We start from the raw sequence: 17,008 nt of genomic DNA on the forward strand, positions 1-17,008 counted from the left end.
ACTTGCACATTTCTCATTTTCTTCACTGTCAATGTACCGAGCACTACCTCAAATTGTTCTGGCGAATAACTAGTATTAATATTGCTCGATAAGCACCGTTTGACACCATTTATATTTTTATATTTTTGTATATTTCGTTACATTGTGTAAGCTATACCGTCTGCTACCTCATATTTCTTCATTCATTAGTGTACACTGTGTAAGCTACACCCATTCACACTGTTTATTTTTGGTTGGCACAGATTGCTACCTCTTTATCTTGATTATTTTGACTATCTTGTTACTCACTAGTGGCATTTGTGTACCACGTAATTTACTGTCGGCATAGTGCTTTACTCAGATTGCTACCCCTTTATGTAGGCTATTTTTGTTACTCACTAAGGTCACTTGTGTACCATGTAACCTACTGTCTGCATTGTTCTTTGCGCACGTGTCGCACTATCATCTACCCTCCCACACCCACCTTTACCGCCACACTCACCTACACATATACCGCCATCCCAGTATGGAGCCCATCGGCAAGCACACATATAAAATCAACTACCCATCCGCACTCACCAAAAAAGCAGCTAAACGCTTTAAACACAACTTCCTGAGGTCTCACCCTGAAATCCCCTTTGTCGACACCTACTTCTCACCAGTCAATGGATCCCTTAACATCGATATCATCTTCCACACCTCTCGCAGAGCTCAATGGAGAAAAATGTTCCTCACACTACTCACTGTCTCCACCACCAGAAAATCCGCTCACTGCTTAACTCTCTCCATCACACCTTCCCAACTCTTCCTAGGCAGAACCACTGTTACTATCTACAATAACGGGATTGTCCTAATTCAATCCACAGACAGGAACCTGGAACTACTAGACAACCTGTTCCCCACTTTCAAAGACAACCTCTCCAACCATCGGACCTCCACTCACATCCCCTCCAGTATTATCACCCTAGACCCCACAGCCCCCACCGACAACTCTTCTTACCTAGCTCAGCACCAGAACGACATGCACCTCACCTCCTCCCCCACCACACCAGTCACTCACCCACCTGCTGCAACCACCCCACACTCCGCAATCACAGACATAAATAACCTCCCATCACACACCAGCCGACCCCACACTCCCACCCCGGTGCCCCCCACTCATAATACTCCCACCCATCCTCTCCCCCCTGACACCATAGACCCCGCCCACAACCCCTCTAACCTAGTTCAGCACCAGATCGACACACATAGCGACAAATCCCACACCCTGTCCCCCCCCCCCCCTCTCAGCCCCCACTTCCACACGCTAACTAACCATACAGAGCACACCACATCTACTATCTTAACTCCCCCGCCCCACGACAGGACCATCTCCAACCTCAACTCCCCCCCCCCCCCCCCCCCACTCTCAGCCCTCACTTCCCTTCAGGCTCCCCTTTCACCACCATCATACACTCCACTTCCACCCCGCTCTCTCCGCCTGCCATGAATCCCCGCCTCCAACCTCCTCCATACTTCATCCACTCCCATCGCCCCCTTACCCTCTCTCCCGAACACCAACCCGCACGACGACCACACGGAGCCATGCATGAACACTAACCCTCCCCCCCCCACCCGCACGCTAAGTCCCAGGTCAGCCAACCAACCATGACTTCCACCCCCAGCACTAATACTCACCCCACGCTAGACAAGATTATGTCCTTCCTCCTACAACTCAAAGAAGAAATTCACACCATCAAGGAAGACATGCACACCATCAAAGAGCTGCTCACCACACCCCCTAGACTCGCCTCACTCACCACCACCCCCCCCTCTCAACCTGCTCCCCTCCCGTCCCGACGACGCTCCTAAGCCGTGTCCCTCGCACCGGACCTCGATCCATGCCCACGATCGCAACAAGCCCAACCGCCGCACTCACTGGACCGCGATCCCCGCCCACAATCGCAACAACCGTCCCCTTCGTACATGCAACCCTCTCTCGGACCTCGACACTCTCTCCCTCCTCCGCTCCTACGACCAAGCTCCCCTAAACCTCACAACTGCCTCGCACCTCCCCATCCCCACAATACACTCAAACCCTCGTAGATCCTCCACTCTTAACAACAGAATATCCGTCCCAAATAACCTTAGAAAAGTCCCCCTCTCTCTAGTACCCTCTTCCTCTCCAGACACACCCCGTCTCAAATGCACTCTCCTAAACTGCAGATCGGCTTCTAAACACTCCTCCGCCATCGCTGATCTCATCCTAAGATTGGACCTTGACCTAATCATCCTGACTAAAACCTGGTTAACCGAATCCTCTACACCTATAATGGACATTCTGGTCCCCCCTAACTACCACATCATTAGGCTTGACAGGTCTGGCAAGATAGGTGGCGGAATCGCATGCATATACAGGAACAGCCTTTCTGTTCTGTCAGTTTCCGTGCCGTCCCTACCCTCTCCAACTTCCTACGAATACATCTGCCTCGATATCATCAGTGATGGCAAACCGAAATGCTCTCTCCATGGCATTTACCACCCTCCCAGAGACCACCTCATCTTCGCCCAGCAAATGATGGACCTGATTTCAACCAACGCAGGACGACAGCTCACCCAAATATACCTGGGCGACTTCAACCTCCATTGGAACGATCTTAACGATGCGGTGGTAAATAGTCTTAAAAGCTTCCTCAGCGCCCTGGACCTCACACAATTATGCAACAGCCCGACCCACGAGAAAGGCTCTATCCTCGACCTTATCATCGCCAAAGAGGGCACTACTCAACTTGAGGCTATTCAACCCTGTGACTGGTCAGACCATCATATTGTTACATTTCACATCAATGAAAAAGTCAAACTCAATTCTGTTCAACCCACCAGACCTAAAGTCTGGAAAAGAGACCTGAAAAGACTCAAACCATTATCCTTACCCCCGAACAGTCGCGACCTCCTACTCCCCCCTACTGGCGTTACAGATGTCCAATCCCTGACTGACCACTATCTTAGCGCAGTGACCTCAATAATTAATGAGGCTGCTCCCATGCAGCTAAAAAGAGTCTCCGCTAAAATCTCCAACCCATGGTACGACGGGAGTCTCAATGAAGATAGACGAGCCATGAGATTGGCAGAGCGCACCTGGAGGACAGCTCCCTCTGCACTACTCCTGAAAACCCTGAAGAAAAAGAGAAACGCCTACTTCAGGAAAATAAAGCGCTCAAAAGCAAACTTCTTCAGCCTCCAGCTCGACCAAGCAAAAAATCGCCCTAGAAAACTGAGTTAATCAGAACACAAGCCAAGGAACAACCCCAACCTCTCAGTACCTTGCACGAAGCACCCTCCTGTGAAGACTTCGCCACTTTCTTTACCCAAAAAACTGACAACATAAAGAATGATCTCCGCGCTGACGCAAGACTCCACAGCACACTCAACTGCATAACACCCACCGAACCTAAAAACAATGCAACATGGTCAACCTTTGAAACCTACTCCGAAGAAGAAATAGGCAAACTGCTCAACACCTTGAAACCTTCCAATCACCTCTCGGATCCCCTCCCTGCTAACGCTGTCAAAGATTTCATCCCACTGCTCCTTCCTCTCTGGACTAAAATCATCAACAGCTCGCTCCAAGAAGGAACCATCCCTGACTCCCTCAAAGTTGGACAAGTCACACCTTTGCTAAAGAAACCTACTGCCGACCCATCCGACCTAAACAACTACCGTCCCATTACCAATATTCCCACTCTCGCCAAATTATTGGAAAAATGCGCTCAACTACAACTGACTAAACATATCGACCTGTTTGATCTCCTCAACCCGCATCAATCAGGCTTCCGAGCAGGACACAGCACTGAAACAGCTATTACTCGCATAATTGACGACGCCCTTCAAATCCTGGATCAAGGTGATACCTGCCTCCTCATCCTGCTTGATCTCTCTTCGGCATTCGACACTGTCAAACATGAGAAGTTACTCGATCTTTTGAGCACAAGAATGGGTCTTTCTGGGACTGTTCTCAAGTGGTTCACCTCCTTTTTACACAACAGGTCGCAGAAATTCAAGAGTATCAACCTGATGTCCTCTCCAATACCTGTGTCGTTAGGCGTCCCCCAAGGATCTTCCCTATCACCAACCCTGTTCAACCTAGTTATGGAACTCTCACCACCTTGCTCCAAGCATCCAATGTACTTTTTCACATGTACGCAGATGACACCCAACTATATCTCAAATTACAATCCCCCAACGACATTTTACTACTGAACTCTACGATCAGAAGCACCCAATCCTGGCTTGCTGATAATCATCTCAAACTCAATGCTCTGAAAACAGAATTCCTGCTGATCACACCTCCCGCGAAGATCCCCATCACGCAAACCTGGCTTAAACAGTTAACTGCACTTAATGTCCAACCCATCATAGTGAACTCAGCGAAATCTTTAGGCATAACCCTCGACTCCAATCTTAACATGCAGCATCATATCAGTAAGGCTACTAAGGGAGCGAACTTCCAAATCAATACACTGAGGAAACTTAAACCCTTCCTACCAGCCAAAGACTTCCAAACTGCAGTACAAGCTCTCGTAATCCCGTGAATTGAATACGGCAGCACCGCCCTTTGCGGTCTCCCGTTAACCAGCACTGCACCCCTAAGAGCCTCTCTAAACGCTGCAGCCAGACTCATCACTGGATCAAAAAAACACTTGCACATCACCCCTGATCTGAAAACACTGGACTGGCTGCCTTTTGAAGCCAGAATACATTTGAAAATCGCCTGCATGACACACAAGACTCTACATCTGAGCTCTCCCGGATACCTCATTCAGAAGCTGTCAATCTCTGGCGGCTCTAGAAACACTTGAGGCACAGACAATCTTCTGCTAAAACCTCGAAGATTCCGGAAGGTAAAAACCTATAAAAGCTCTTTCTCAGGAATGGCACCCAGGATCTGGAACTCACTCCCTCCTGAAACCAGGCTCATCTCCTCCTTCACACTTTTTAAGAAAGAAGTAAAAGCTATTTTTATGGCCAAATACACTTGACCTATTAGCGTGGATTTTGAAAGACCCTACTGTGAGAAGGTGGCCTGATATGCAGTGCTCACTATTCTAGTGAACACTATGTATCAGTCCAGCAACCCTTATTGATGATTGGTTGTAAGTCAACCTTATAGACCAGCTATCCTAGTAGCGTGGATACGAGCAGTCTAAGGCTAAAGACTCGAGAGGGCGTGTTAAGCCAGCTGTTATACCACACATATACCCCTTGAACATCAAGTGAAAGGACACCACACAAGTGTTATGAAAATAAACAGTGTATTTATTAAAATCACAACAGCCCTGTACTCTTTATGAGGACAGGGTACTGAGCACAAAACAAAACTCTTACGAAAATACTTAAGTTAGCACAGTATATACAAATGCCCGAGGGGCACGGAAAACCATATACTCTGGAAGTGGAATGCGAAATTACTAGCAGGTAAGTACAGTACTAATAGGCTTTGGAATCGCTAGGTCTGGACTATAGAACCTTCAGATTACTTACAGGAGGCCTAGGGGACTCGGGTGCAGAGTGTGCACTCACGCGTGATGCGGGACAAAGTCTATGGTAGCTAGATTTCACAGAGTTAGTGTTCTCGGGCGAACCCGACCTGGTAGGAGGAAAACGAAAGTGGATTCTGACCCTTGGATAGTGAGGCTATGCTGGGGCACCGAAATGCCGAAGTTACCTAGCCCAGGGGCTGCAGCTGCATAGGTCTCAAAAGACGTCGGGAATCCTCGTAGACGGACCAGGAGCCTGGAAGAAAGATGCTGGCAGGCGACCAGTGAAGAGAGTTCGAAGTGATCCAAGCCTGGATCTTGAAGATAGATGACACCTGAAAGCAGAGGGGACCAAGTTCGAGACTATTAGCCAGTAGTCAGGTGGCACCAGGAGGGCACCGGATGGTAGTCACCTCGACTAGGTGAGTGGGTGACGCTGTGCTCTGCAGATCTCACGGACCAGGAGGCGTTGTCGGCGACCAGGATGGAGGAGCGAGCTGTCCCACGATGGATGAAGCTGTCGGCGTCGCTGAACCCAGGATTGGGCCACAAAGCCTTGGCAAATTCAAGCCCACGCGGTGGACTCAAAATGGCGTCTGGAGTGGACCAGGAGGGTCCGGGGTGCCTCTCTTGAAGAAGGAAGCGAGGGCCAGTCTGGAGCAACCAGACCAGCAGCAGAGATGTCGTCGGGCGTCGTGAAGAAGGCCACAAGCCAGCCGGCTAGTAGCCACACAGCGCGGTGAGCAGGCAAAAGCAGAAGGGCCCCACGCAGATCGTGGAGATGCTGGAGGGCTGATCTTCGGGGCTGGAGCTGCTCAGGGTTGGGGCTTCTCGGACCCCAAAGCACTCACCAGTGGAGCACACGGTGGGCTTGTTGCAAAGAAGTCGTGCAGTCTTGGCGATCGTCGGTCCCTCGGTCTCGTCGCACTCACGGTTCTCAGCTTGGCTGTAGAGGTCAGAGGTGCCAGGGAAGCCGGGTCTCGTCGAGCTGGGCAGTCGGATTCCGGAGGAAGGACTTGCAGCAGACCGCAGTGTTCTTAGGATGGTGCCCGCTTGATGCAGGGTGACTACTCCTTAGCCACAAGGGAGAATCTTGAAGAAGAAATCTTGATGTCCTTTCGCAGAAAGTAGTGTCTTGATTCCAAAGATGATCTAATTTGAACAGGGGGCCCGCTCCTATCTTTATACTAAAAAAAGGGGCTGACCCGGTGACTAGGTCCTGCCTATGGGTGGGACTAGGGGGGGGTGGTTACACCCCTCTCCCATGCCGGACTTTCCCCAGGCCAGGGGCTGGTGTGCCCCTGGAACTGGTTCTGACCGGCCTATGCGTAGTGAGTACCGGGGTGCCACTCAGCAGTCACCTTCCTGTAAAGCCCTGCCTACCCAGGATACACAAAACCCTGTCTGGGACGGTGCTAGCACCGCCCTCGACAGGAAACCCTTTGTCCAGGCTCCCCTCGCTGGAAGGACTCCCAGCTGCAGGGGGTCAGACTCGTGTCTGTGGTGGCAGCATCCAGTTTGTGGAGCTGAGGCTTCGTTTAACTTTAACCGGGGTTCACAGTTACATACATGTCGTGTCCCTCTAGAAGGGTGGAATGCTAACCCCGTCGCCAGAATTGGCGAGGGGTTAGTATTCCAATTCGTATGACACCTTACTCGACATGTTTTGATTAAGCAATACCAAAGATAGCATTTAACCGCGAGGATTATAATGCACTTAAGAGTATATGGTATGCGATATCATGGAACAGCTATTAGGACTTGGTTCCGCAAGCTGCAGACAGGCCCAGCTCATGCCAGAGCACCATCTCACACGATTCCAAGCACTCTGCCTTCAGGATTGTCAAGGCCTGCCATAGGAGTGACTGATAGGAATCTGTGTGTCCATTTTAGGGTTAGATATAGGTATACTATATCTACAGCAAAGGGTGATTACACGACTTTGCCCCAGCTGTCATGCAGCCAGTTGTGTCAAATTTAGGAGGCCAGCCAGGGGTGGCATAATACATGCTTCAGCCCCTGGTAGGCCCTGGGTACACCTATGCCCTGAGTTACAGGGTCTGATAAGGTGGCCCAGTACCAATTGGAAATGTACCTAAGGTACATGGAATCCATTTTACAGAGAGAGCAGTAGGCCTGGGGTCCTGATTGGCAGGATCCCAGGTCGACTATGTAAAAAACCAGCTAAAACACAGGGCAAAAAGTTGGGGGCAACCATAGTCAGGAGGTACCTTCCTACACCTACTCCGACAAGTATTACTTTGTTCGAACTCTATGACTATGTATTTCACCTGAATTATTGTTGCTACTAACTATCTACGCACACATTTAACTCGCTGTTCGAACTCTGACTATGTATCTCACCTGTATTATTGATGCTACTGACTATCTATGCACACATTTAACTGTTATATTTGTATTATTGATGTGCTGTACTACTTATGTGTAACTCTCTTGCTGGCATTCCCAGCCGTGTAAAGCGCTCTGATATCTGCAAAGATCATGTTCGCACTATATAAAACTTTCAAAATAAAATAAATAAATCCTTCTCTCCCATGTCCCACTCTATGCTTCTCACTGAGAAGCTTCTATTGCCCTATGTAAGATACTAAGTTAGAACTCCTAAACTTGCTTGAACCTAGAAAAGAAAGGGAGGAGGTTCCTGTAGCAACCTGAACCATGTTTACACCCTTATGCAAAGCTACATGATCTATTAAACCAAAGATGCAAGTTTAATATCGGGCATCCCACCGTGGGCCCTCTGCAGCAGCGAAAGATGCTAAACAGACCAGCATGGCTGCAACGACTTTCGGGAACATTAGCTGTGCTGCCCCCATGGGAGGAGTCCGGTACTAGGATCGGGATGTCTAGTTTGTTTGGGTCCGTTGTTGCTGCCCACTCTGAGTCTGTGAAATTACAGAAGGGTCAAGCCTGATGGGACTCTGTGATGGGTTGCCCACTAAGTCCAGCCTAGATGGAGATCTAGGGCACTTCCTACAATTGCGCATGAAGCCTCCAGGAGAAGCAAAACCCAAGGGTATTGGTGTCTGGGGCCCCATTAACACAGAGGCACGTGTTACGGGTGTCTTGCACAGCGCCCTTAAGGGAACCAATGATCTTGGTGTGCTAGTCTATTGTCCCTGTGCTTGGGAAGGGGCGCATTCAATTTAGCCATGTGGAAATCAAAGGCTCGTGCGGTCACTAGACTCCCAAACCACTTGGTCTCTCTACAGGAACAAGTGAGTGGGGCTAAGCAATAGGGTGGCCGTTCAAACCTTTTACTGTTCGAAGAGGAATGGCATCCCGGGAGCTCTAAGCCACCCCACCATCTAGGCCCCAGCTGCTGAACGCTCTACCACCTCCAAGGCCTGCACTTTGAAGGTGTCTCACCACTGCTGCCCTGTTGGAACCCACTATTGGGCGTGAGGGAGTGTCTCCAGTGCTTGCAGGGCTCCAGGTAAGCTGTGCCGTAACCTGATACCGCGGTGTGTAGCGTGCAGCCACCATTCAGACTGTGGGAGTTCGAAAAGCAGGGCCGCTAGGGGTTGGATATGCAGGATCTTTAAATCATTTTGAGTGTGGAAATGCTAAGGAAAGGCAGAACACCCTCCTTCCCCTCAATCTTGCACTGCTGGCAGAACCTTGGTTTCTGATCGCTTTAAACAAATTACAATTGCCCAATACAATGACAGGCATAAGAAGCCTACAGTTCTAAAAGTACTTCTAATTCAGGTTGTAAATAAACCATTAAGTTGATATCGTAAAATGTAAGTTATTGACAGTAGCCACTGGCGAGGGTGTTCTGTTGGAGGATAGGACTACTAGTGAACTGAACACTTTTCTGTTGTGCAATTAAATGCAGTCATCCTATTTTATTGAAGTACTCATTAACTACGTTTGTGGCTATGTGAGCTGTTGTCAGTCTTGGGTGGACATCTATTAGGCCTCTACTTTGGCAGGTTCCTAGTAATGACATATTTTTTCATGTTTTATCCATATTCTCTCTTGCAGTCCGTATTGGTGCAATGCTTGCCTACACACCTCTGGATGAGAAGAGTCTGGCTTTATTATTGAACTATTTGCACGATTTTCTGAAGTAAGTGATCTTCTTTAGGTGAAGGGAGCAAAATGTTCTTTCTAGGTATTCACTATTACATGTTCAGTTAGAATAGCACAGACATTGTCACCAGTTCTGCCACAATATGTTGTCTGGTTTTGCTGTGAAATTCACTACTAAATTGTGTTGCTCTTGACAGTTTTTGATCTCATGATCAGAATCTTCTGAAGAATACCTTTAAAATAACAAAAAAACACTCCATGGTGCATTTTTGTCATTCCTTAGTACTGTAAGTAAGTTATTACCCAGTTTAATGATGATTTATATACTTTTGAAGCCTCGAACGCGGAGTTGGCGCTGCTGAGATTTTAAAGTTTAATTCACTACGAGCATTCCGCTCACTGAGCCAACTGGAAGCGGAACAATGGCCTGAGATATTGTATGCCTTGTTGCGTTAATTCATTCTGACTGTACTATTTGCATGTAGGCATTGAGGCTTTCAATCAGATGGAGAATCCTTCAGCACTGATGGTTTTTTGTGGTCTGAATTGTGACCACTCACCTATTGGAATGCATTTGTGAACTGTGCACGAGACTGTTCGTTTCCAACTGATAAAAAAAGAATGTTTACAGTTTGTGAATGGTGTATTTGGAATGCTGAGAGTTCATGATGGGCTGGGGCCTCATTGACAAAGCTATAATGAACGGGCATTGATGATGTAACAGTCTTTGTGTGGGGCGGAGAGCAAGGTGACTGAATTAGAGGCAGAAAAGGAAGTTTTCTCTCATGAGAACTTGAGAGATCTAATCATGAACATTAAATAGGTGTCCTATTAGAGAGATACCAGAACCCTTATTAGAGCACCCCCTCCCCTATTGGCGCTAAAGCGCATATTAGAAAAAACAAAGTACAGAAAGGAGAGAAATGAAATATGGAAAAGGAATGTTTTCAATTTCTTCCCAAAAAGATGGGAAGAGAAACCTGCTTGAGTGGCAACCTGTTCGTTCCATAGCTTGTTAACAAGTACCGAGAAGGCTTTCACTTCATAGGTGGCTTTATTGAATTTAAGATTAAGAAATATTTACACGAAGGCCTGAGTTAGCGCTGAGATGTTTTGTTCGCCAAGCATTCTCAAATCCATGCTGAAGAGCCAAAAAGACACAGTGCCAAAGGAAAATTACTTTTTCATATGATTTTATTTCTTACCAGGAGCCAGTGAAGCTTATACAGCATTGGCTTGGCAGTCTTAAAATGTGAGGTTAGAGAAACTGTCCCTGTCCTTCTTTTCATTTTTTTCTTCTTGGGGTTAGCCTGAAGTTTTTTAATTTGTTTTTTTGGAGTGCCAAAATAGAGCATTGCATTAATCCATTCTGGAGATAATGATGGTGGCCACAGCAGCCGCTCTACTGGCTTCATAAAGAAAAGCAACAATCTGTTGTAGTTTAGAGGAATGAGCAGACTTTAATGTTCACTTTAAACCGGTCATTTTTGCAGCATCTTTTTACAGTGGGATTTTGGTTACAGAAAATGGCCTAAGTTAAGAGGCCATTAAACAGCTTAGTGTCATCCAAATACATTTTAAGTCTGGTGCTGTTATGGATACAATGTAGTGGTCAGGCGATCTAGTGGCACATAGGATAGTGTAAAACACTGAAGGAAGAAATAAAAAAGATGGGAAGCATGTTTCCTTGCTTCCTCTCTGCAGCTGACTGTTCAGTCAACCAGAATAAACCTAGCAGAACTGAGTCTTTTTTTCCCCTTCCTGAAAAGGGAAGTATCAAGTGAATAGTAACAGATTGAATTACCCTCATCCCTGTTTGTTGAGACGTTAGTTCATCTTAGTCCTTGATGTTTATCAAATAGGTCATTCCACTGCAGTTCAGTTAGGATGTAAACAGCTGCTTTGTAAGAGACTTGCTGTATAGAGGAAGTGTTCACCTTTTCCACAAAAAGAAAATTGCACACTTGGAAAAGTGCACACTTCACTTACCTGGAGTCAGGCTTCACAACAGCATACACCAGTTACAGGGATACTAATTCAAATGTATCCTACTCCCCTTTTTTACTTGCATCTTTGGGCAGAGGAAATTTGTTTAAAATGGGCCATAACAAGACCATGCTTTCCTCGAGTTTGATCAGTGACAGCCTGGACTCCATCCTCCCCAGTTCTGCAAAAGATAGTCTGCTTCAAGTATTGCATGGTGCATTTACCAAGATTATTAAGTGTTAAGCTCCACTACCCTTGCAAGGAATACATATCTGGCTCTTAGGTGACCCTCAACGGGGAAGAGGATCAGGATTTCATTGAAGTTGTGAAAGACTACCTACTCATAACCATACAGATGATTGGTGCCTCCACAGAAGGTGGCAGAACTATTACCGGATGGATATTCCTATGGCCGGTTTGTGTCTATTGTCATGACCTAAACTTGATGCTCAGCATAAGGAAATAAACAGTCCTTTTTGAGGAAGTTCTGTATTGCACAGCGATTAACTAGGTGCATAGGGTAACGGAGTGAGGCTATCAGGGCAGGAACTTTTGTAGCACCAAAATTAGTAGCTCCCATTTGACCCCACCCCCAAGCTAGGAACCATCTGGACAGTCTCTTCCCCTTTGCTTTTACTAAAGTGAGGAACAGTGCACATCAATGTTGAGTCAGATAATTTCTTTTTGTTCTATTGTTAATTCAAAAGTGAAATTATCAGGCCAATATCTGCAAAGGTCGTTCATAGTCAATCCAAGGGTTAACTTATAGCAATTACTCTGTGGAAACGAAAGTTATGAGGCTGTATCTGCCTCATACACAATCATTTTCCTTTAACATCACCTTTTTAACTGCCTTATTAAAATCTATTCCATCTCTATGAAGAAGTGGACGCTCCTATCTTCCTCACTGTATTATTCACCATATTGAGCACCCCATTTTTCTTCCATCTAATAACCTACACTTGCTGGTGGAAGAGTTCAGAAGGATGTTAGATGTTGGTCCTGGAAGGAGGCAGACTTAGCCTAACGTTGTAGCTTCCTTATTAAGCCTCAGTCTCCTTTGCTCATATTTCTAGTTTGAACAGAATGGAATATTTGTCTGAAATCTGTTTTACCAATTCCACCAACAGGGAACCGATGATGGCTAGCTTAGGTCCCTGCCCTTTAAATATTTTAGAATATATATGTCCCTTTTCTCTTGGTCAGCTTATCTAGTCCTACGTGTTTATTTGGATCTTCTCCTCAAGCCTTTGACTTGTGCGAGTGCCTCTGGGGAATAACTTCTCTATCCATCTTAAGTATTGAGAATGTTTACCCTAGGATCCGACAAAAATCCAAATGAAAGATATGTTTGTTTCATTTGTGCCTAAATATGGGTAGAAAAAGTCCTCCATACAGCAATAACTGCACAAAGCGTTGGTCAGCACGCCACCTTTGGCAAACAGACACCTTTGTTGATGTATCCTTTAGATGACAAATAATAATAATACAGATGCTTGTAGAGCGCGAACTGCTACCTCTCAAGGTGGTGTCCTGGCGCTAAAAGAGTGCTTTCAGCTGGGAGGAAGCTAGGTGAGATGGTATACGTTTATTGCACAAAAAGCCAGGTCTTTAGGAGCTTCAAGAAGCTTGCTTCTGTTGGGGCAGATTGGATGGCCAGGGGCAGGGCGTTCCAAAGTTTTGCCGTGCCAGCGGAGAAAGATCTGCCCCCAAGTCTGGCCTTCCTAACTCGTGGAATAGTTAGCTGAAGCCGAGAATTAAAGCGTAAATGTCTCTCCTGATGGTAGCGGGGAGTCTGAGTTTTAAGTAGGTAGGGCAGGTACCTTTCAAAGCTCTAAACGCTAAGGTAAGAACTTTGAATTTAACTCTGCTTGCTACTGGAAGCCAGTGCAGTTCGCGCAGATGCGGAGCGATATGATGTCTGAAAGGGATTGGTTTTATTAATTTCGCAGCCGCATTCTGCACGATCTGTAAGCGCTTCACCAAATATTTGGGCAGGCCAAGGTAAAGGCCGTTTGCATAGTCCAGTCTGGACGTGATTGTCGCATGTACCACCATTTTGCGGCATTCAGCAGGTAAAAGACAGAAATTTCCGGAGGTTCCTGAGTTTGTGAAAACATCCAGCAGTAACCTGCTGAAGGTGCGAGGAGAAAGAGAGATTCACATCCCATCTTACTCCCAGATTCTTCGCATTGGTTCCTGGGGCTGGGGCAGGACCCATTTCGGAGGGCCACCATAGGTCTGAGGGAGGATGCGTATTTTTCCCAAAAAATAAAACCTCCGTTTTGGATGCATTCAACTTAAGTTTGTTGGTATTCATCCACTTGGCCACGTCTTGAAGGCAGCCCCTTATTTGGCTAAAAGCCGCCTCTGATACCTCAACGTAGGGGAAAACTAGTTGTGTATCGTCGGCATATGAGATTGCCTTGACCCCCCATTTTGCGATCAGGGTGAAAAGAGGGGCTAGATAGACATTAAAAAGGAGCGGGCTGAGTGCCGACCCCTGGGGGATGCCACACCACAGGCGTTTTGGTTTGGAGGAGAAGGCACCCAATGCGACTTTCTGAGAGCGATCTGTTAGATAGGATTGAAGCCAAAATAGTGCCTTGTCCTCCAGGCCTGTGTCCTGCATCCTTGGCATTAGTCTTACGTGGTCCACCGTATCGGAAGCGGCCGATAGATCCAGGAGCACCAGCATAGCTGATGCCCCTGAGTCTAAAGACCATCTAATCGACTCGGCAACCTCAATGAGGGCCGTTTCGGTGCTAAACCCAGTCCTGAAACCTGATTGTGTTTCGTGTAAGGTCCCGTTTTTCTCGATAAAGCTGTTCAGTTGACGCTGAATCGGTTTTTCGAGCATTTTTCCAGGGGCAGCCAACAGGGAGATGGGGCGGAGGTTGCTCAGGTCGTCGGAGGCACCACTAGGCTATTTTTTTAGCGGGAGAAGTGTGGCATGTTTCCAGCGATCTGGGAACGTGCCAGTTACAATGGATGTGTTCCATATATGAAGGAGTGGATCTACAATCACGTCCGACATAATTTTCCAGAGTTTTGGTGGGCAGGGATCGTCAGGGGCTCCTGATTTGCATTTATTTAATTCGTTCCCATGGCCCATTAATTAAGATGTCTCATTAGCTCAGAGGGCTACTGTGATTTCTCAGTCTAATATATTATTGAACTTTGCCGGAGTGTCTAGAGGACCAGTAGAGTGTGTGCCTCGAAGTGGGAAGATATGGTGGGGATGTTTTTGCTAATATTTTCCTCTGCTGAACAAAAGATGACCTGGTACAAACAAATCCTTTCAAGCTGAGACCAGAGGGATAAAGGGGTATGAGTGAGTAGACCAGCTGGTATGAAGAGGTCTCTTTAGTAACTTCGCTACTACGCGTACAGGCCAGGAAGTATAAAAGATGGCCTGCTGACTGAAAATTCCTTCCAAATTGCTGGCTCATTGCCATAAATTGCCCTCAAACCAAATCTAGTAATTGTTTCTAATCCATATTAACCAGTCTTCGACCAGTTATCTGACTACATTATGGGCAAGTCTTGGTCTTTTAGACTATTTAGCCTTTTTCTGTGGCCAAAAACGCAAAATGTGTAGTCTCTGAATCCAAGCTGTCCATACAGATTGTTGTGCTGCCCAGAACTCGAGGCAGCATCCTGTACCACTGTGTTGTTATTTAGTACATATATTTAAAACTTGGTGAAATAAAAAAACGTTTTTCGCCAGATTGCTATACATGAAACGTTTGGGGAGGATTGTTTCAACTATTCTCTCACATTCCCTCGACTAGGCTGTCAATAACTTGCCAGAAAAATCTTGCCCTAAGCTAAAGGTGGTTATTGCAAGCATAATTAGAATCTGCCACTGTATGTTTTCTGTTGTAAATGTGAGAATTGGTTGGAGTGTATTGTCATTTATCATATCCACCACTCGTAGTGTTAGCTGGCATTTAGCTGACTGTCCATTTCTTTTTCACTGTGTTGATTCGGGTGTTGCTCAATATGAGCCTGCTATGCTATGCATGATTCGTTAATTTAGGTAAATGAAGGAGAAGAAATTCTTGGAAGAATTTTCACTGGCAGCCAAGATGGTAGTCTGAACTCCCTATTGGAGATTAAAAATCAAAGGCCACATCGTATTTCCAATTTTGAGGCCAGCCATTGGATTAATAATACATTGCAGCTCTTTCTTGTGCTGCCATCTGGCAACTTTTTTTAATTAAAAAGGTATTGCTTCAGATGATACTGCCTCATAGCACTTAAATAAAAATGGTAACCAGTTCATGCAGTTTTTTCATAATCTGTCCATAGGCAGAGTTAGCCGGTGTTTGATGGATATCTGGGATTACATGCAGGTAATTGTTCCTTTGTGAATGGTTTAGTGAAAGGTGTATTTAAGTTGGGCTTTCTATGACTGCATACAGATGAAGCTATTCTGATGCAAAGCTTGATAGGAAACCTGTTGTGTGAAAATGCTGACTTATCTTTTTTTTTTTTGTTCCCGCTTAAGGTACCTTGCAAAGAATGCTCCAGTGTTGTTCAGCACCAGTGACTATGAAGTTGCACCTCCTGAATACCATCGGAAGGCAGTGTAGCTTTGCCTTGTGGATACTACCAGAGACTACTACTGGAAGACATGGCTCTTGACACACTTAATTTAATTAGAAGAAAGCCACTCTAAACTAGATTCTTTCAACAGACTTTATGAACAGGAATCTGTTGTACTGCTGGCATTTGAGTTAGGTCAACATCCTGATCTTGTCTGTGTTCCCATAGTTGACTGGAACCTGCAGACATTTGGCTGCTTCTGTCCTTTACCATGGCAGGAGCAGGAAAGCTATGGACCAAATGGTATGAAAGCCACATATGCTGGACTTCAGCAAAGGCTCTAAACTGGACCGTGTTCTGCAGCGTGGCACTGAACGTTATTCTTTACCCACTGGGCCACAAACATTTTCTGACACTAGAGGATTTCAAAGACATTCCTTTCTCTTCCAGGTCCTTTTCTCTATTTATGGAAGGAAAGATGAGCTTGAGTCTTCTACCGTGTGAATTTCCTCCCTCCTTACCAAAGCTCCTAAGAGTGGGTTTGCAAAGCCGCCTAATTTTGCCCAGATTTTATGTGCATGCTTTGTCACATTAGGAGCAGTGTGTCCTTCACTCTTATAAAAGGGTGGATCTTTCTGGATCTTGTCTGCAAGTATCAGAAATAAAATGTCAGTTTTGTATTGCGAGTGGAGTCACTGGCAGCTCAGCTTCAAATATCTAAAGCTACTTGGAGTATTTTGGTGTTAAACATTTCCTGGTAAGATCGCCAATGCATTGCCAACATGTGGCCACTGGAACACCTATGCCCCTCCACAATGCTCCAGCTCCTCACTGTTTGTTTTGTTTGGATGTCCTGGCAGCTCCCATGTGTCAGACTGCTCCACTTTCTGAAATGTTCTTTTGCCCAAGTAAATAAT

General features: G+C 46.3%; 1 protein-coding gene across 9 annotated transcripts in view; it reads left to right on the forward strand.

Annotated features, from left to right (window-relative positions):
- The window catches only part of MORF4L1 (mortality factor 4 like 1), a 220,127-nt gene extending 203,350 nt beyond the window's left edge, over positions 1-16,777 (forward strand). For all 9 annotated transcript variants that reach the window (XM_086957916.1, XM_086957918.1, XM_086957917.1 and 6 more), the window contains 2 exons: positions 9,507-9,591; positions 16,054-16,777. In XM_086957916.1, coding sequence (XP_086814042.1) covers positions 9,507-9,591; positions 16,054-16,138 — 170 coding nt within the window. In that variant the 3' untranslated portion in view covers positions 16,139-16,777. The remainder of the gene's footprint in view (positions 1-9,506; positions 9,592-16,053) is intronic.
- Positions 16,778-17,008: the final 231 nt, after the last annotated feature.

This window comes from Lissotriton vulgaris, chromosome 2_1 (genome assembly GCF_964263255.1).
Source record: "Lissotriton vulgaris chromosome 2_1, aLisVul1.2, whole genome shotgun sequence".
Classification (NCBI taxonomy): domain Eukaryota; kingdom Metazoa; phylum Chordata; class Amphibia; order Caudata; family Salamandridae; genus Lissotriton; species Lissotriton vulgaris.